This window comes from Rhinopithecus bieti, unplaced genomic scaffold (assembly GCF_001698545.2).
Source record: "Rhinopithecus bieti isolate Rb0 unplaced genomic scaffold, ASM169854v2 scaffold_14839, whole genome shotgun sequence".
NCBI lineage: Eukaryota > Metazoa > Chordata > Mammalia > Primates > Cercopithecidae > Rhinopithecus > Rhinopithecus bieti.
The window spans coordinates 491,097-511,557 of NW_016808133.1; the positions used below are offsets into that span (position 1 = coordinate 491,097).

General features: G+C 43.8%; 1 protein-coding gene across 2 annotated transcripts in view; it reads left to right on the plus strand.

The window, feature by feature from the left end:
* The window catches only part of FSAF1 (40S small subunit processome assembly factor 1), an 18,409-nt gene extending 913 nt beyond the window's left edge, over positions 1 to 17,496 (plus strand). The window contains exons 2-7 of one of the 2 annotated variants that reach the window (XM_017885580.1): positions 1,677 to 2,023; positions 12,024 to 12,083; positions 14,173 to 14,268; positions 14,416 to 14,502; positions 15,724 to 15,776; positions 16,841 to 17,496. In XM_017885580.1, the coding sequence (XP_017741069.1) occupies positions 1,677 to 2,023; positions 12,024 to 12,083; positions 14,173 to 14,268; positions 14,416 to 14,502; positions 15,724 to 15,776; positions 16,841 to 16,979 (782 nt within the window). In that variant the 3' untranslated portion in view covers positions 16,980 to 17,496. The remainder of the gene's footprint in view (positions 1 to 1,676; positions 2,024 to 12,023; positions 12,084 to 14,172; positions 14,269 to 14,415; positions 14,503 to 15,723; positions 15,777 to 16,840) is intronic. The other variant, XM_017885581.1, reaches the window with a different exon arrangement.
* The last annotated feature ends 2,965 nt before the right edge of the window (positions 17,497 to 20,461 follow it).

Below are 20,461 nucleotides of genomic sequence, written 5' to 3' on the forward strand. Positions count from 1 at the left end.
TTTTTTTTTTTTTTTTTTTTTTTTTTTGAGACGGAGTCTTCCTTTGTCGCCCAGGCTGGGGTGCAGTGGCGCATCTCGGCTCACTGCAAGCTCCGCCTCCCGGGTTCACGCCATTCTCCTGTCTCAGCCTCCGAGTAACTGGGACTACAGACGCGCACCACCACGCCCGGCTAATTTTTTGTATTTTCAGTAGAGATAGGGTTTCGCCGTGTTAGCCAGGATGGTCTCGATCTCCTGACCTTGTGATCAGCCCGCCTCGGCCTCCCAAAGTGCTGGGATTACAGTCGTGAGCCACCGCGCCCGGCATTTTTTTTTAAACAAGTACGCCAACCTTTTACTCTCCGTTCTTTATCTTGATGGGGGAAAAGGAAAATAAAAGAGCCCATTAAAGTCGCATGGCGTGTCAGTAGGAAGACCGTGCCTCATACTCTGAAGAGCTTGCCCGGGAGAAGGTGACACCCTTTGCACATGCACTAAGGAAAATCATTAGATTTCAGGACAACACACATTTCTTAAATTTACAGCGTGATATTTTAAAAGCTATTTTTATTTTGGAACGACTGCTCAAAATTCTAAGCTCACCTAAACAGTAGGAATAATAATTAAAAGTATTGAGAACTTGCCATATAGCACATGCTTTTCATGTATTTGCTCATTTAATTTTCAACTTAATAAAATAGACACTGTCATAAATCCCATGATTGCAAATGTAAAAACAAGTGCTAGAGGTTCATGAAACCTGTTACAGGTTGTCTAACTGGTAATTTTTGCAGAGCCTGGATTCTGATTCTAGCCCCAGACCCCACGCTTGTATTCACTAGTATTTCTGTGTCCTTGGACATACTGGAGGACAGAGAAGACTTAGTCTCTGACCTTGAGAAGTTTAAACTCTAGAGGAAAAGATTATTCTGCAAAATAATATAATTTATGTCAACACAGGCTGGAAATCATGGTAGGAACTCTGAAGGCATTGAATGTGTGTATTCATTTTTATATCCTTAATGCCAAAGTTTAGCTGGCTCTTAAATGTTTATTGTGTAAAAGATTAAGCAAATAGTAGCAAGCATAAATCAACAGCTGGTAATTTAGAGAGCTCTGTGGTATTTGTAATGCATGTGGGTAAGGATGCCTAGGATTCTGGTGAGAACTTTCAGGTGACTGGTTAGAGTTTGAACAAGTGAAATATAGAGTAAATAAGAGAATTTAATAGAAAACAAAGGCATTCAAATTGAGCCAGTTGTCTTAGGTTCATCTTAATTCCTAACTGTGAAAGAAAATAGGAAGACTATTTCATGTTCCTGTAACCCGGAGAGTGTTAAAAAGAAACAGTGGCTGCAGTGCCTGATATTTTTAGTATAAAGCCAATTGGGATTACCAGCCCTGGGGACTATTGCTGTGATGACACTTTGAGTAAGGACCAAGGTGGGGACTAAAGTGATTGTACTAATAAGGGTCGAAAACATAAATATAGTTACCTAGGAAAAGATGACCACATTTTGGATTCTCTGCATTTTGCAAATACACTCTATTTGAAGGAAAACAAATAGTTTATTTCTTTGTGTGTGCTTCTAGGTGCATATAGCCCTGGAATATATACAGGTACATTCATCTGATTTGATATTGATGATAGCTAAGACTGAAAATATTTATTTTCCTTCCTGTGTTTGAACAAACAGGAGATACGGAAGGTGAAACAGAACAGAAGAAGATCATAAAGAAAAGGGAAAACAAGAAGAGAGATGTGGAGGCTGCAGCAGCCTTGGCAGCAGAGCCATCTCCCCTACCTGGTTCTCCCATAAGAGGCCAGAGGAAGAGTGCTTCGAACTTCTTCAAGGAACTTAGAGAAGAGCGGCATTGTGCTCCTGCTGGGACCCCCACAGGTCCCTCTTCAGAACCAGAGATCCTTGCTGCTGCAGTTTATCCCTCTTCCCTAAAGGACAATAGGGAACAAGTAGAAGTGGTAGAATTTCACAGCAGAAATAAAAAAAGAAAATTGACGCCAGATCATAACAACAGCACAAAGGTAATGAGTTGGTTAGCTTATAGGTACGCGGTGAAACCCCTGGTACTGTAGTATTAGGTGAGTGGCTTTTTAGACTGTGGCAGGAATGCCTGACTATCCTTAGGCCTGCAGATTTGCCAAAAGGACTCACAGGACCCAAGACAGCATATAGCCCTTATCAGTCATGTAGGCCTACAGACTGACCTTAGTTATTCAAGTTCTAAACCTCCAGTGAAAAGCAGGTATTCACCATCAATCACATTGCTAGTATAAACAGTCTGGGAAAACTTGGTACAGCAGTGGTTCAAGACTTCAGGTATGCAAAAACACTCTGATCAGGCAGAATATTCTAATTGCTCAATTCTCAGGAGCCAGCCAACTGCCAGTGGTGAAAATAGGACTTTCTTGAGAATGTGCAGGGTTTGATAAACACAGGCCTGCTGAGTTAACCCTTTCAGCAACTCTTTCTGGCGTTCCTGTTATGTGCTAGCCACAGTTGTAGGCACTGAGATATAGCAGTGAATAAAATATATAGAAATTCTTGCTCTTGAGGAAAAGCAATGCTGGTGGAAAAGCAATTTGATTTTTCTGAGCAGTAATCCTTTTCAGACTGAACTTGTAAATCTGACCCAAAATTCAGTCCTCAAGGGTGGTGTGGTTTCTCCTCCAAATGTTTTTAATGTTTTTTTTTGAGACGGAGTCTTGCTCTGTCATCCAGGCTGGAGTGCAGTGGTGCAATCTTGGCTCATTGCAAGCTCTGCCTCCTGTGTTCACGCCATTCTTCTGCCTCAGCCTCCCAAGTAGCTGGGACTACAGGCGCCCGCCACCACGTCTGCCTAGTTTTTTGTATTTTTAGTAGAGATGGGGTTTCACTGTGTCAGCCAGGATGGTCTTGATCTTCTGACCTCATGATCCACCCACCATGGCCTCCCAAAGTGCTGGGACTACAGGCGTGAGCCACTGTACCCGGCCCCAGATGTTTTTAATTTATTGACAAGCATGTCATAATGGCTTTGACAAATTCATTGCTATTCCATTTCTGTAACCTCCCCCATGTCCTGCAAACCTTTGTCTATCAACAAAAAAGTGAGGATTGTATGTATTAGTTTCTAAGGCCACTCTAACAAATTACCACAAACTTGGTGACTTCAACCAACAGAAATACATTCTCTTATAGTTCTGTAGTCCAGAAGTCCAAAATCAAATTGTTGGCAGGGCCATGCTCCCTCTGAGGGCTCTGGGGGAGAATCCTTTGCCTCTGACCAGAAGGTGGCTCTAAGAGTTTCCTTGGCTTGTGGTGTGTTACATAACTATAATCTCTGCCTCCGTCTTAACATGGCTTTCATCCCTGTGTCCCTGAGTCTCATGTTTCCCTCTGCCTTTCTCTTGGCTTTAGGGCCCACCCTGAATCTGGGATGATCTCCTCTTGAGATGTTTAATTGTGCTATAAAGATCCTTTTCCAAATACGATCATAATCACAGGTTCTGAAGAGGAGTAGGACATGGCCATATGTTTTTAGAGGCACAGTTCTACCCACTACAAAGATAGTTTGGCTTGCATTGTTCTTTATGAATGTGTGAATGTATGTTAGTGTCCAGTGCTTGCCGCATCTTTATGGTTTTAAAAACCATCTGTATAATCTTTTCTAAAATTCAGGTAGCACTTCACGTCAAGCTCACTGGCATCTCTTCCTCAAAGATCCTTAGTGCATTCTGCTTGCTGAGCGTGGTGGCTCACATCAGTGATCCCAGCACTTTGGGAGGCCGAGGCCAGAGGATTGCTTGAGCTCAGGAAGTCGAGGCTGCAGTGGGCTGTGATTGTGTCACTGCACTCCAGCCTGGGTGACAGAGCGAGACTGTCTCAGAAAAAAAAAAAAAAAGATTTTTAGTGAATCTGTAACTGTATCTACCTTTATTTTAGGATTCTCGATAAGCTTCTTAACTCTTATGTTCCAAATACTAAGGCTCTGGTAACTGTTACGTGTGGGTCAAGAAATGGATTTCTTTGGTGTTTGGTGCAACCAGAGCCCCGAAGCTGGCCATATCCCACTACCCCAGTGTATCCTACAAATACTGGTATTTTCTGTATGTGTCATGATGTGAAAAATGTTGGAGAGCACTGCTTTGCAATATAATTCAGCCTTTGAAGACTTAAACTAACATAAAGCATTTAGGCACCCTTTCTTGTTTCTTCAAGTGTCTCAGACTTCAGTTTCCTCTTATGTTCCCTCATGTTCTTTCTGGAATGGCAAGTTTTTTTTTTAATAGAAAGGACAGAAGAGTTGGGATTGAATGAGTCTGCATTTCCCTGTTGCTTAATAATAGAACATCCATGGCAGTCTGTCAGATTGTCTTTTGCTTCCTGTTCCAAGCGAGCCATTGTGCATTCAAGTTGGCTTTTCTCAGGAGCCTCAGCTCACTCTACATTTTGAACTTCCTGACCTTAATGAAATTTTTCATTTGTCATTGTTGCTGTGCCCTTTCTTCTTCTTCTTTATTTTTTTTAAATGTGTCCTTTGAAATGTGAGTGTATCTGGTTAAGGAGATAGAATGTGGACACATTAAAAACACATACACCCGTAAAACGACCTCAGAATGTTGCCATTGCAGCGTGGAAATAAATACACGTGAATATAATGCTAGTTCTTACAGCATATTCTGGGTATGCTAAGTAAAAGAGTAGTCAGCCAGCTGGTGCTAATTGGAATACACCATCTGTGCTGAGTTTATGTAACATGGGAAAGTATAGTTGTGCCCTTGTTCTCTAAAAACTTCTAAGCCATTGCAGGGCAGTTAAACAGACATGGGTGGCAAAAATATATGATGGTTAATGATAACCTCCATGACCAATCGTAGCATCAATTGGTCATTTTTAGAGAATGCTTGAGAAAGGAAGAAGGGGATGGTGCGTTGGACAACAATCCAGCTAGCCCTGCCTAGACCCAGGAAATGACCTTATTTTTCCAGAACTTGTGCTATAAATTCTATGATTAAGCTGCCTTGTGCATTGAAGCAGGTTTTCATGGGTTTATCTGGGAACTTGGCCACCATTTATATATATATATTTTTATGTTTAGAGACAAGGTGTCACTCTGTCACTTCTGCTGGAGTGCAGTAGTGTGATCATAGCTCACTGCAGCCTCCAATTCCTGGGCTCAAGCCGTCCTCCTGCCTCAGCCTCCCAAGTGGCTAAGACTATAGGGCACACCACTATGCCTGGCTCATTTTAAAATTTTTTGTAGAGTTTGGGTCTTGTTTTGTTGCCCAGGCTTGGTCTTGAACCACTGGTCTCAAGAAGTCCTTTTGCCTCGGCCTCCCAAAGCACTGGGATTACAGGTTTGAGAGCCACTGTGCCCAGCCATCATGTCCCTTTTTTTTTTTGAGATGGAGTATTGCTCTGTCACCAGGCTGGAGTGCAGTGGCCTGATCTCAGCTCACTACGACCTCTGCCTCCTGGGTTCAAGCGATTCTCCTCCCTCAGCCTCCTGAGTAGCTGGGACTACAGATGCACACCACCATGCCCAGCTAATTTTTGTATTTTTAGTAGAGACAGGGTTTCACCATGTTGGCCAGGATGGTCTCGATCTCAACCTCATGATCTGCCCTTCTCGACCTCCCAAAGTGCTGGGATTACAGGCGTGAGCCACTGCGTCCGGCCCATGTCCCATTTTTAATGTAGTGACTATACCAGTAATTTGACGGGAAATAGTAAGAGATCACATATTCATTCCTCCACTTATTCCAGCAATCACTGGGTACCTGCTCTCTGCAGATCTTGCAGATGGAGCAGTGAAGAAGGTAATAGTGCTTTGCCTTTATGGAGTATACTATACAATCTACTTCGGAGTCGAGCAATATCATATAATTAGAAAGAATTATAAACAAATAGGTTTGTGGAGTACCATGCAGAACCTAGTCTAGATATAGTGCTCAGGGAGTTCTCTCAGGAGGCAGCATTCAGGCTAATGCTGTATTAAATGGTGCTGGTGAATGGGACAGAGAAGAGCGAGCCAAGGAGGGGAAAACAGCCTTGCTAACACTGTGGGGTGTGAAGAGGCCTGGCATGTTCAAGGAGCTGGAAGAAGTCTAGCAGGACTAGGACAGAGGGGAGAATGGTTGGTGCTGATACAAGAGAGACAGGCTGAGACCAGCTCTTGCCGGGTCTCATAGGCAGTAGTGAGCCTTGGGACTTTAGTCTTCAGTACATGAGAAGCCACCAAAGAATTTCATGCAAGAGCATGAGGTGATCTGATTTACATTTTAAAACGATCACTGTAGCTCCTATATGGTAAATGGATTATAAGGGAGCAATAGCAGGAGGCATGAGGAGACTGATTTAGGGGTTTGTTGCAGTGGTCCAGGTTCAAACAGCATGGCCTGGACTAATGATCTCAAAAAAATGAATGGGGAAACCTACTCTTTCATAGGTGCAAGACTGTCTGTAAGGAAGAAAATTCTTACGCTTTAAGCAATGGAAGTGTCAGATGTAGCTTAACATGCCTGTGTGTTGCTCAGCCCTTAGGGCTGTGTCGCTGCCATTTCTCCATAGCTAACATTGGGCTGTTTGAACGTGAATCATTCACTGGCCCTGTTTCAGGAACCTTAGCCTCCTTTGTGGCCTTAGATAAGAAAGAGATAAGAAACACATAACAGAATAGTGTTCTGTAGATCAGAAGGGACCTTTGCATCCTGAGACTGAGGTACATGGAGGCTGCCCCTGAGCATATAGCGAATTGCTAATACTTACTGGGGGTGTACTGAGAGTGTTTATTCATTAACTCATTTATGAGGGGTGTACTGAGAGTGTTTATTCATTAACTCATTTATGGCCTCAAGCCTCACAATTCCTGGGACCTGTCTTCATTTCACAGAGGAGCTTGAGACTTCCAAGAGGTTAAGTTACTTGCCTGTAGTTAAACATTAACCTCACAGCCCCATATCTACAATTCCGAACACCCAGAGCTCTGAAACCACAATTTGATTGATCCTTTTTCTTTTAAGATTGGTGCAAATTTATTTGACAGAAAACCTGACAAAGCTTTTAAAATCATTTTTGTTCGGCCGGGCACGGTGGCTCATGCCTGTAATCCCAGCACTTTGGGAGGCTGAGGCAGGTGGATCAGAAGGTCAGGAGTTCAAGACTAGCCTGGCCAATATGGTGAAACCCTGTCTCTACTAAAAATACAAAAATTAACTGGGCATGGTGGCGGGCGCCTGTAGTCCCAGCTACTTGGGAGGCTGAGGCAGGAGAATCGCTTGAACCCAGTAGTCGGAGGTTGCATTGAGCCGAGATCATGCCACTACACTCCAGTCTGGGCAACAGAGTAAGACTCCCTCTCAAAAAAAAAAATTTTTTTTTGTTTGTCTCATTTGGTATGAATATTCATTGATATTGCCACAGAAATACTAATGTGTTTAATTATGAGTTACTGCCTTGGACCCTACTGAAAGTGGTCTGTAATATTCAGTATGTTCAGTTTTGCCTTTTTAAAATGTAAAGACTTCTGAATTTTAAAGCTGGAACCTGATCCCAAGGATGCCAAATAAAGGATTATGGAACTGAAGTAAGTGTCAAAGGTCGGGTTCAGACCCCAGGCGTTCTGGCTTCAACACTGTGTACTTAACTGCTATACTAGAGAGAGCATAGGTGAGGTTAGGCTCTGCTCTTTGTCTTTTGAGTGACACAAGTACACTGCCTCTGAGCCATAACGAGACATAGAGACATTTCTCACAAGTTATCATCTGATAGCTTTGACCGTTCCCCAAATTCTTGCAGCTCCCATACTTCCCCGCAATATGGATGTAGCCCACTGCACAGTGCTCCACCTGGAAATCCTTCATGCTCCAGTGCCGCTTATTACTTTTACGCCAGACTTCCTGTTCCTGAGTAGAGCAGTGTCAGATGGGTGTTAGGAAGAAAATAATCTAGCTGAAGTAATTTAGACTCATCAAGGTATGAACAAACTTCTTAATATTCATACAGCTGCCTGCATTTTTAAAAGAGCGTTTGTTTACCGAGCTGCTCTTTCTCTAACTGGAGACAGGTTGGTTGGACTCTTCAACTAATAGACTTAAAAAAAAAAAAAAAAAGGAAATCACAGCCGCGTAAGAGAAAATACCTAAATCATCCCATAGACAGGTTCGCCGAGTCTTGTGGTCTGCCTGCCTTCATCTCTCACTTTTCTTCCAAACAGTTCTTTCTTTTTCTAGCTTTTCCTCCTTCTTCCCTGCCCAACATATAAGTTCTCAAAATCTCCATACATATCCCTCTCCTTGTATGGGATAGTAAGGCTAGATTAGTTGGGATAGGTTAGACGTAATCCCTACGTCCCAGTGGTTTAAAAGACAAAAGTTAATTTTTCTCATGTTACATGGCCATTGGAATTTGCAGAGGCAGGTCTCCTGTGCCACACCATCCTCATCTAGGGACCCAGGATGATGGGGTGCCACCATCTGGAGGGTTGTTAGTTGCTTTAATGAAGGAAAGGGGAGTTAATGAAGGGCTCTTAAGGGTTTCACGTGGAAGTAGGCACATACCCCCTCTGCTCGTGTTTCTTTGGCCAGGGAAAGCCACCTGGGCATTCCTAGCATCAAGCAGACAGGGAAGCGTGAGTCGCCTGTGTGCCTGGAAGTAGAGGAGGACCCAGTATTGCCTATGGGCAGTAATGCCTCCTACCGCAGAGAATATGGGGGGAAAGAAAACCGAGGAGACCACTGATGGTTTCTCAGTCAGGTCATGTATTATGAATAATGTGCTGAAGTGATTCTCAAGCTATGAATAAAAATAAAAATTAGGTAGTGGTGGGTCGTGCTAATAGGGACTCAGCATCTGTGAAATAATGAGCCAAGAATTTTTTTCCCCAAAAGTTTGTGTTTGATACATGCACAGATCTAGACCTCAGACCCTTTCTCAAAAAGCCATCAATAGCTACAAAACTAAGATGTTTCTGGTGAACTGTTTAACGAGGGATGAGGACACCGAGGTATCTGTGTCTGTGCCAGAGCTACCACCAAGGGGCTCTTGGTCTAGTCGGCCCTTCAGCCCTGGTGTCCCCACGGCCAAGGTGCAGGGGATTAGGTATTCTCTGTGGCTGCTGATGGGGACAGCAGGGACTAGGAGAGGCCTGACATTGCTCCTCTCTTTTGTAGGCCAGTCTCTCTCCAGGGCCGAGGGGTTTCAACCTCATAGTAGCTGTCATACAGTTGGCCAAGAATTTTATTACTGTGCTGAAATCCTCTTTAAATTGCTCCATTCTCATGCTAATCTCTAGTAACAAATCAGCCAAAACCATCTATGACATCTCCAGTATTGCTAGAAATTTGACGTGTCTAGCACCACTGCACTCCAGCCTGGCAACAGAGTGAGACCCCATCTCAAAAAAAAAAAAAAAGATAAAAAAGAAGTGGAAATGTTCAACTTAGAAAGTTGATTTAGCCATTACTTCAGTGACGCAGGTAGGAGGAAAGAGAGGAATTACTTAAATGTTTAGAAAAGGTGGTAAATACCTTAGGGGATCTTGGAGATCTGGGAACAGTATACAGGGTTTTGTTTGATTTTTTAGGGCTTAAATATGGTCGTAGTAAATAGATTGGATGTGCATGGCAGTGGAAAAGATATCATAACTTGAAAGTAAATGTGGAATTTTTTCCAGTCATGGAATAGGAAGAAGACTCTTTCTGGGGTAGATACATTGGAAGTGGCTCACACAGAGTCCTCCATGCTATGCCTGTGGTATTACTTAAGGCACTTGATGCTGTCAGCCAAGTGGAGACAGGTTTGGAGAAAATCTTAAGCCAGGAAGGAAGATGAAGTAAATGGAAAGTGCGTCTGTTGTGATTAATAGCACAGAGCTAGGCCATACTCCTGGACCCTGACAGTGGTCCTCTGCTGTCCCGTCCTCTGTTACCATCAGCACCCCAATCCTGTGGAGAGCCAGTCAGTGTCCGGTGTGACAGTGGATGCCTGTGATGCTGCTGACGGTATAGTCAGTAGATCCGTTAGGAATAAGAGCATTGGGTAAGCCTTGCTGTATTTTGGACCCTGTGCCACACACTTACTACACTTTATCCTGTTTTATCATAATAACCCCCCTGTGAATTAAGTGCAGAGGTCCTCGTGATCTGAAGAGTCATTTCATAGGGAGACAGGAGCCATCGTCTATGAAAACTTGCAGTGACTGACTGTCCAAACCCACACACCTTAAATACAGTGTTGGAGGCTAGGGTGGGGGATGAGGAACCAGGCTAAGTGGAAGCACAGCTCCTGGAGAAGGAGAGAGCGAGTGGACTCCACTGTGGCTGCCTCGTGGACTGTGTAGTTGCAGGGTGGACTGCCACCATTGGTGGACAATGGCACATGGTGCCGTTGTGATAGGCACCTCTTGGCAGGTAGGGCAGGGGACAGGTTGTTATAAAGAGTCACGTATTTTGGGGGCATTTGCAGCAGCATCATTTTCTATTAGGAATTATAAACCAAATCTCCACCATGCTAGGAATCTGATAATCCTGAAAGAACTGTTTAGCCCATTACTCTAGTGACCAGATGGGAGGGAAGAAAGAAATAATTACTTGAATATAGCAGTTTTACTCTGTAAATTTTACCCTCTAAAATTCCTGCTCATAGGCTTCCTTTCCTAAACCCTCCCAGCAAGCAGCAAGCAGCAAGCAGAATTTTCTGTATGTGATATGTGAGATTTAGGCATTGCTCTCTTACCAGCTTTCCTTTTTTTCTCAGTTTCTCATCATTACTTTTATAAGCTTTGAGACCCTAAAAAGTATTGTCTTTATTTTTCTTCTGTTAGTTGTTAATTAGGATTTTGAGCAACATGCTTGTATTACTTTTGACATTTAGCCATCTGGGCCAGTTTCAAGGTTTCTTTCTGTTTTCCAATTTTTAAATTGTGGTGAAATACACATGAATGTAAAATTGACCATTTTAACCTTTTTTTTTTTTTTTTTTTTTCCGAGATGATGTCTCACTCTGTCGCCCAGGCTGGAGTGCAGAGGCGATCTCGGCTCACTGCAAGCTCCGCCTCCCGGGTTCATGCCATTCTCCTGTCTCAGCCTCCCGAGTAGCTGGGACTACAGACGCCTGACACCTCGCCCGGCTAATTTTTTGTACCTCTCGTAGAGATGGGGTTTCACTGTGTTAGCCAAGATGGTCTCGATCTCCTGACCTCATGATCCACCTGCCTCAGCCTCCCAAAGTACTGGGATTACAGGCATGAGCCACCGCACCCGACCCATTTTAACCATTTTTAAGTGTGCAGTTCAGTAGTGTTAAGCTCATTCACAGTGTTGTGCTGCCCTCATTACCATCCATCTTTAGAACCCTTCTCAGCTTGCCAAACTGATGCTGATGTTCTATACCCATTAAACACCAACTCCCCATTCCCTCCCCCCGGCCCCTGGCGGCAGCCATTCTAACTTCTGTCTGTGTGAATTTGACTCCTCTGGGTATTTCATGAAATGGAATCATGCACATACCCTTCTGTGACTGGCTTATTTCACTTCGCATCATGTCTTCAAGGTTCATCCATGTTGTAGCATGGGTTAAGAGTTCCTTCTTTTTTCAGGCTGTGGAATATTCCAGCATGTGTATATGCCACGTTCAAAAATATCTGTTCGTCTGTTGGTGGACATTTGAGTTGCTTCTGCATTCATTATGAATAATGCTGCTACGAATATAGGTGTACAAATATCTCTCCAGGTTCTTTTGGGTATATGCCCAGAAGAGGAATCGTCAGATCATATAATTCTATTTTTTAATTTTTGAGGAACCATGATAATTGTTTTCCCCAATGCCTATACCACGTGGTAAAACATTCCCACCAATACAGGACATGGGTTCTAGTTTCTCTACATCCTTGCCAACACTTGTTATTTTCTGGTTTTTTGATAGTAGCCAGTCTAGTGGGTGTGAGAGAGTCACTTTCAGGTTCCTTAAAACATTACTCTTTTGGTGATAGATACTATAATGATATAGTAACAGATAATCTAAATAAGAATTTTTTTCTCTCAGCAGACTGAATCTGGTGTTTTGGAGAGAGATGTGGATATACAAGAATTTAACCTAGAAAAGGTATGTACTTTGAGATTGTTAAATTATTGATAATTAACTTTACTTACAATATTTGTTTGTAAATGTATGTTTGTATTAAATTTATTATAAGTTTATAACATGACATGCAAACTGTGTAGTATAAATGTTAGCTATTATAAAAATCAACAGTTTTTTGTTTTGGAGATAGAGTTTCACTCTTGTTGCTCAGGCTTGAGTGCAATGGCGCCATCTCGGCTCACTGCAACCTGCACCTCCTGGGTTCAAGTGATTCTTCTGCCTTAGCCTCCTGAGCAGTTGGGATTACAGGTGCCTGCCACCACACCCAGCTAAGTTTTTGCATTTTTAGTAGAGATGGGATTTCCCCATGTTAGTCGACCTCAGGTGATAAACCCGCCTCGGCCTCCCAAAGTGCTGGGATTACAGGCATGAGCCACTGCACCTGGCCAAAATTAACAGTTTTATAATATCTAAAAATTATTTTACATGTCTAAAAGTTGGGAAAATGGTTAAGCAAATCATACTGCATTCCCCCCCTTTTTTTTTTTTGAGACAGTCTCCCTCTGTCACCCAGGCTGTAGTGCAGTGGTAGGATCTTGGCTCACTGCAGCCTCTGGCTCCTGGGTTCAAGTGATCCTCCCACTTCAGCCTCCCGAGTAGCTGGGATTACAGGCATGTGCCACCACACCCAGCTAATTTTTGTATTTTTAATAGAGGTGGGGTTTCACCATGTTGGCCAAGCTGGTCTTGAACTCCTGACCTCAAGTGATCCACCTGGCTCGTCCTCCCAAAGTGCTGGGATGACAGGCGTGAGCCACCACGCCCGGTCTGCACTCACTTGATTGAGTATTATATACTCATTTAATACATGATGGTTTTGTGACTACAGTGCCACTGATGCAATGCTAAGTATGGGGATATGTATATTCTGTGGTTGTAATGTTTTAAAAAGCACGTAAGAAAAAAGACGGGAAGAAGTAATCCGACAACTAAGAGTGGGTATTGCTGACGTTTTCTCTTCCTTCTAAAACGATGGATCTGTGTTTGAAGCTGCTGTGATAAATGGTTTCTAAGTGTGAGTGTGTGTGTTTGGAGAGGTGTTTTTCAGTTGAAATTATTGCCTTTATGGACAATGGCTTCTTTTAGAGAGCATCTTAAAGCTCTTAACTACAGAGCTCTGCATTGAATCCTGGCTCTGTTATTACTTTGTGCAGAGATAATTCTTTGTATCAGCTATTCAAATTGCACATGGGAGAGGGCCAGGCACGGTGGCTCATGCTTGTAACCCGCACTGTTGGAGGAGGCGAGGCGGGTGGAATCACGAGGTCAGGAGATTAGAGACCATCCTGGCTAACACCGGTTATGATTGAAACCCGTCCTTTTACTAAAAAATTACAAAAAATTTGCGCGCATCGTGGCGGGCGCTCTGTAGTCCCAGCTTCCTAAATCGCGAGCTGAGGCCAGGAGAATGGCCATGAACCCTGGAGGTGGAGTCGTGCCCCATGTGAGCCGAGATCATGTCCACTGCACTCCAGCCTGGGGGCTGACAGAGCGCAGCTACCGTCCAGGAAAAAAAAAAAAACAAAAAAAAAAAAAAAAACACATGGGAGAGGGCCAGGCACGGTGGTTCACACCTGTAATCCCAGCACTTTGGGAGGCTGAGGTGGGAGGATCACTTGAGCCTAGAAGTTCAAGGCCAGTCTGGGCAACATGGTGAGACCTCTTCTCTACAAAACTTGTTAAGAATTAGCTGGGTGTGGTGGTGCGTGCCTGTAGTCCTAGCTACTCGGGAAATCATGCCTAGGAGGTCAAGGCTGCAGGGAGACATGTGAGACATGATCACGCCTCTTTTTAACTGTACTCCATCTTGTGGGGGTAACAGAGCAAGACCCTGTCTCCAAGGAAAAAAATGGGAGAAAGATGTTGTGAGAGATGGTATATGATAGGAGAGCCTCCATAGAGCTCCTTTGACCACACAACAGTGGAGTTATTATTCCTATGTGCTGTTATTGCAGAGCAGTGAATCTGAAATGCATTACTTCTGGCAATGTGTTTTTTTCTTGGGAGTTGTTGGAACACACTTGCGTCTGATTGTGCTTTGTGTCCGCAGGCTCGTTTAGAAGTGCACCGCTTTGGGATCACTGGTTATGGAAAAGGAAAGGAGAGAATCCTGGAACAGGAACGTGCCATTATGTTGGGCGCTAAGGTGAGGGGCTGCTGCTACCTTTCATCACCAGACAACATGCCAAAAAAGCAAGAGCAAGGAAAGCCAAGAGCAAGTCAGGGCAAGGGACACTGGCACATTTTTGCGGAATAAAATATGATGGTTTGTTTCCTTGTTCTTTCATGACAGCCTCCTAAGAAGAGTTATGTGAATTACAAGGTTTTACAGGAGCAAATTAAAGAAAAAAAGGCAGCAAAGGAAGAAGAAAAGAGACTGGTAGGTGTGATGGTCTGTCCTTTATTCAGCTAGAATGGGAAGATGGATGCTCTTTGACACAGTGGAATGCCGGAAGCCGCTGCTTGGAGAGCAATGAAGGCACCAGAGTTAAAGGATCCCATGCTCTCCACTTCTTCAAGTTAGCTCTGTTTAGTAATACCAGCCAAGTAATCTGGCATACTTACTTGCAAGATTTGCTTTGAAATAGCAAACTCCTTGTCTTAGTCCGTTTGTGTTGCTGTAAAGGAATGCCTGATGCTGGGTAATTTATAAAGAAAAGAGGCTGATTTGGAGCATAGTTCTGCAGACTGCACAGGAAGCATAGCACTGGCATCTGCTTGGCTTCCGGTGAGAGTCTGAAGCTGCTTCCACTCATGAGGGAAGGCAGAGGGAAGCCCATGTGTACAGAGATCACATGGCAAGAGCGAGACGTGAAAGAGCGAAGCAGCAGCGTGGAGAGGTGCTGGGCTCTTTTTAACAAACAGCTCTCATGGGAAATGGGAAGTAACCGAGGGAGAACTCGCTCATTAGCATGAGGACAGCACTAAGCCATTCATGAAGGATCCGTTGCCATGACCCAAACACCTCCCACTAGGTCCCGTCTCTAATGTTGGGATCAAATTTCAACCTGAGGTTTGGAGGGTCAAATATCCAAACTATAGCAATCCTGTTCCAATAATGCAGGCTACTTTGATCTTTCTTCTATACTTAGTTTTTTTTGTTGTTGTTTTGTGTGGTTTTTTTTTTTTTTTGCATTTTACATTGTATAACCTTGTATACAACACAAGGGCCTATGAAAAACCACAAGGGGAATAGATGTTACGCTTTCTACCTTTCACCTAAAATGGAAGATTTGAGCTTTCAGTGTAAGGCTATTAGTCTTACCTGGAATAGCCATTCACATTTTTTCTTTTTCTTTGTAACTGAGACGGGGTCTTGCTGTGTTACCCAGGCTGGTCTTGAATTCCTGGGATCAAGTGATCCTCCTGCCTTGGCTTCCTGGAGTGCTAGGGCTATAGGCATGAGCCACCACGCCAGGCCCAGCCTTTCACATTCTTGAACGGGTTTTAGGGTAAAACTTTGAGACTGTTATGTTTAATATGCCCACTTGAAAGAAATATTAAAAATGGTATCTCAGTGACCTGGTCACAAACCTCTTGCCTTTGTTTGAATCCCATTATTCATTACTGATGTATATATGATCTTAAATTCTGAAATCAGGCCCAAGAAACAGATATTTTCAAGAGAAAGAAGAGGAAAGGACAGGAGGACAGGTGAGTGATTTTATCAGGCCCTGGGGTTGAACAATCTGGATGAACCTACTGATTAGTTCTGAAAAGGATGCCTTGAATGTATGTGGTGTTGCTAGCCCATTAGAGTGCTTCACTCTCTCTCATTTATCCTCATCAAAGTAGGATTTAGTAAATTGTGCAAGATCAAACAACTGCCTGAGAACTGAATTAGGAAGTTTCTCCAATCTCCCACTTTTCACCGACACTCCAAGTGACTAGTGGAAAAGCTGCGTATTACATTTCCAAGAAAAGACTTCTGTTCTAATAGTGCTGCTACAGCAGCATAGTCTGGGTCTGTATTGCCTGCTCTTTGACATACCACGTAAGATAGAGCACCGTAATTATGAATAAGGGATGTTGACTTCGTTGCTTTATACTTGTTTCTTAGCTTTTGTTCAAGTGCCTTTTTCTCTCTCTTTGAGTTTCTGTTTCAGAACGGACTCTTTTTGTCTTAGCCTGTTTTCTTTGGCTCCTAGTGCACTTGTATGTGCTGTAAAATAGTCATTTGTTCTGGCCACCGATCTCTATCTGTTGAATGCCTCTTTGTGCCAGGCATGTGGGTGCCTTAGGTGTTGGTGTACAGCTGTAATCACACTAAAGATATCCCTGCCCTTGGGGAGCTTCACTGTAGGGAGAGAAACACCCCAAAACATACACATGGATAAGTAAGATGATATCAGGTGCTGGCAAGTATTGTAGAGAAGCTGAAAGAGAGCATTGTGAAAGAAAACCACAGGGAGGGGGTGAGCTGGGAAATTAGTCTGAGGAGGTGACATCGGAGCTGAGAACTGAACAAAGAAGAAGGGCAGCCTGGAAAGGTCTGGTAGCAGAACATTCCTCTCAGAAGAAACCAGTGCGAGGGCCCCGAGGCAGGAAGGCAGTGGCATGTTTCAGGGACCACAGGAAGGCGTAGTGGGGTAGGGGGTGTGCGTGGCAGGCAACCAGGAATTTGCAGGCCAGACTGCAGTGGCCTGGTTGGTGGTACTGCGATGCTTTTTGGTAAGTTTAAGACTATTTATAGTACCTTTCTCTCACTTTAAATGTAGGAAATCCAAAAAGAAGAAGTCCGCTCCCAGTATTTTGTCAAATGGACGGATTGGACAGGTTGGAAAATTCAAAAATGGAACACTGATTCTGAGCCCAGTTGATATCAAGAAAATAAATTCTTCCAGAGTGGCCAAATGAAGTCCTTTATCAGATAAAACGAGGATGGGAACAACTGAGTCAACTGCAGTGGCCCTGGACCCTGTGTGACTCTAGAGAGATCATTCTTACCACACATTTCACAGACTGCTTTTTCATTTTAGAAAAAAAGTCAGACAGAAGTAACATCTCTAGCTGCTGAAGTGTCTGTTTCATGGTGCTGAATGCGTTAGGCCCAGTGCAGCATGAATGTGAAGTGAACTCACTGAAAAGTTTTTTAATGTTCTCCAGCAGACTTCACTCCTGTTTCATGTTCACTGGTATTTGGTGCATTTGCCTGGAATACAATTTTTTATAACTTTACTGTTTTGTAAATGCTAGTAGTTTATATTAAATTGCCTTATAATATTTTTAATGATTTAATGTTACAATATCATGAAATAACCAAGAATCTGATAATTTATCAGTTTTGTGGAAAAGCAGTTTTAATTTTTAGCCTACCATGTGTATAAAATCTACTTGGGAAGAAGTTACATAAGTAAAATACGTTTGTAGTATATGTGTCTGTGACTGTTAAATAATGGATGGTTTTAACACACAGTTTTGTGCCCACGTTCAAGTGAATGTTACTTCTATCAGAGTCTTCATCACCTTTGCAGCCATATGTATGTTTTTAATGATATTGGCCTTGCTTAAAGCTTGTAGCACATTAAAAAAAAGTCTTCGATGATGGTGACAATTTGGGCTTTTAAAATTTTGTTTTTTCAATTTTTTTTTTTTTTTTTTTGAGACGGAGTCTTGCTCTGTCGCCCAGACTGGAGTGCAGTGTCGCGATCTGGACTCACTGCAAGCTCCGCCTCCTGGGTTCAAGCAGTTCTCTTGCCTCAGCCTCCCGAGTAGCTGGGACAACAGGCACACGCTGCCATGCCCAGCTAATTTTTTGTATTTTAGTAGAGACGGCGTTTCACCATGTTGCCCAGGCTGGTCTGAACTCCTGAGCTCAGGCAATCTGCCTGCCTCAGCCTCCCAAAGTGCTGGGATTACAGACTGTTTTTTCAATTTTTTAGAGACAAGGCCTTGATCTGTCACTGAGGCTGCAGTGCCCCAGCATGATCATAACTCACTGTGGCCTTGAACTCTTGGGCTCTTGCCTCAGCCTCCTGAGTAGTTGGTACTAAAGGCATGTGCCACCACACCCAGCTGATTTAAAAGATGTTTTGTAGGCCAGGCCTGGTGGCTCATGCCTGTAATCCCAGCACTTTGGGAGGCTGAGGCTGGCAGATCATGAGGTCAGGAGATCGAGCCCATCCTGGCTAACATGGTGAAACTCCATCTCTACTAAAAAATACAAAAAAATTAGCCCCGCGTGGTGGCGGGTGCCTGTAGTTCCAGCTACTCGGGAGGCTGAGGCAAGAGAATGACATGAACCCGGGAGGCAGAGCTTGCAGTGAGCCGAGATCCGGCCACTGCACTCCAGCCTGAGCAACAGCGAGACTCCGTCTCAAAAAAAAAAAAAAAAAAAAAAAAAAGTTTTGTAGGGACTGCATCTTGCCATATTGCTTAGGCTGGTCTTAAACTCCTGGGCTTAAGCTGTCCTCCTGCCTCGGCCTCTCAAAGTGCTGGGATTATAGGCATGAGCCACTGTGCCTGGCTGGCTTTTTTTTTTTTTTCTTTAATTGCCAAAAAATTTTGATCCTAGCCTAGTGAATGATAATGTTTTGGTCCAAAAATCAGGTATAAATGGCTCACTTTGTTATGGGACTTTATGTTGTCTCTGAAGACACTGACAAATGAGGAACTTGCAAAATGTTTGGAACAATGCCAGCAAAACTGGAATGAGTGGTTTGTTTTCCAGGTTTATTTTGAAAGGCATTATTCATTAGGATATATATTTTGGCTGTAAGAATTTTAAAAAGGTGTAGAAGATCTCAAACATGACAAAAAACACTAGGAAAAATCTCAGGAGCTGGAAATGACCCATGAGAATGGCTCCTAGATTGGTTTAACTCCTCATCTTCAGTGTTGGAGATGAAGGGAGACCTAATTCTCATGAGCCATCATGGCTCAGACAACTGAGCACTTGGCCTGACTGTGGACCACAGTCCCAGGGTAGTCCATTTTGGAATAGCATACAAATTCCAGGTGTAAATTACTAAGCTTGTTTTTATTTTCACTTAAAACATTTTTTTTTTTTTTTTTTTTTGGAGACAAGATGGTCTTAATATGTTGCCCAGGCTGGACTTGAACTCCTGGGCTCAAGTGATCCTCCTGCCTCAGCCTCCCGAGTAGCTAGGACTACAGGCACAAGCCACCATGTCTGGCTACTTTTTAATTTGCCCGTAAATATTTAAGGAACAGGTTTTTGACCACTGGGTGCTCTGGAAACACTTAGAGGTTTAGGGGCTAAAAGCATAAACCATACCTGTACTTTAAGGACTGAAGATCAAGTTTCAGGCCATGCTCTTATTTCCATTTGATAAGGCTTCCCCTAGCAAGGTCAGCAGCAGAGAAAAGTGACAATGAAAAGGGCATCCAAAGGAAGACAGGGCCACGACCAAGATTCTCGCAGTAGCCAGCCAGGGGAGGGATCAGGGTCTCAGCATCCAGGGCAAACATGCACTCTCTGCCTCCTTTATGCTATCATCTTCCCTTGGGTGGGGTTGCTTCCCAGCCATACATGCATCTGCATGGCTCAGTTCAACGTGCTCTCTGGGGCACATTACATTAGCACGGTGGCTGGCCAGGATTGCGTGAGGTGAAGGGGCTGAACAGGGACGTCTCCAGAACCTTAGTCTTAGGACGAGCTGAATTTGCCAGGACTTGGCTACAGAGCCCAATTCCTCTGCTGACAAAGTAGAAGAGCATCATTACAGTAACTGTGGAAACTCTTACCTTAATCATTTATTGCCTCGTTTGGACCAATGGTGAAAGGAAGCATTAGATTGTTATCAGCCTAAGGGGAAAAAAAGCAAAGTTCCACTCCATATCAGCACCTCTTACACCCTCCCAGCACTGCCCACCTACTTCGCCCACCAGCTGGTGGCCTGGCTGCTCCCAACATTGCAATTGCACTGTTACCATTTGCTGGGTTTTCTCAGCTAGGATGACTGCTCCCCTTCTCTCCGATGGATGACCTCAGAGTCCACCCAACTTTGTACAACAGCAGGTCTGACAGGACCAGGCCCATGATGGAACTTCTGGCCACAGGGTCACTTGGCATCAGGTGTGAACATTCTATGTTCCAAACCTGTCTATCCTTCAAGCTCAGGCTCCAGTCCTCAGGAGGACTCAGACATCCCTTACTGAGCACCAATGACAAATCAGAGGTGGTGCTGGGGCGAGGAGATGCTCATCCCTAGTGTGTGTGTTAACGTGGACGTACATAAAAGGGACCTGGTAGCACTGAAGCCAACTGAGCTTATCTGAGAGTATGGACAGACTTCCTGAAGCAGAGCTCAGAGCTGAGTCTTGAAAGTCTGACTGGCTCACTGGTTTATGCACTCAGGCCCTGGACTGGGCCCCGC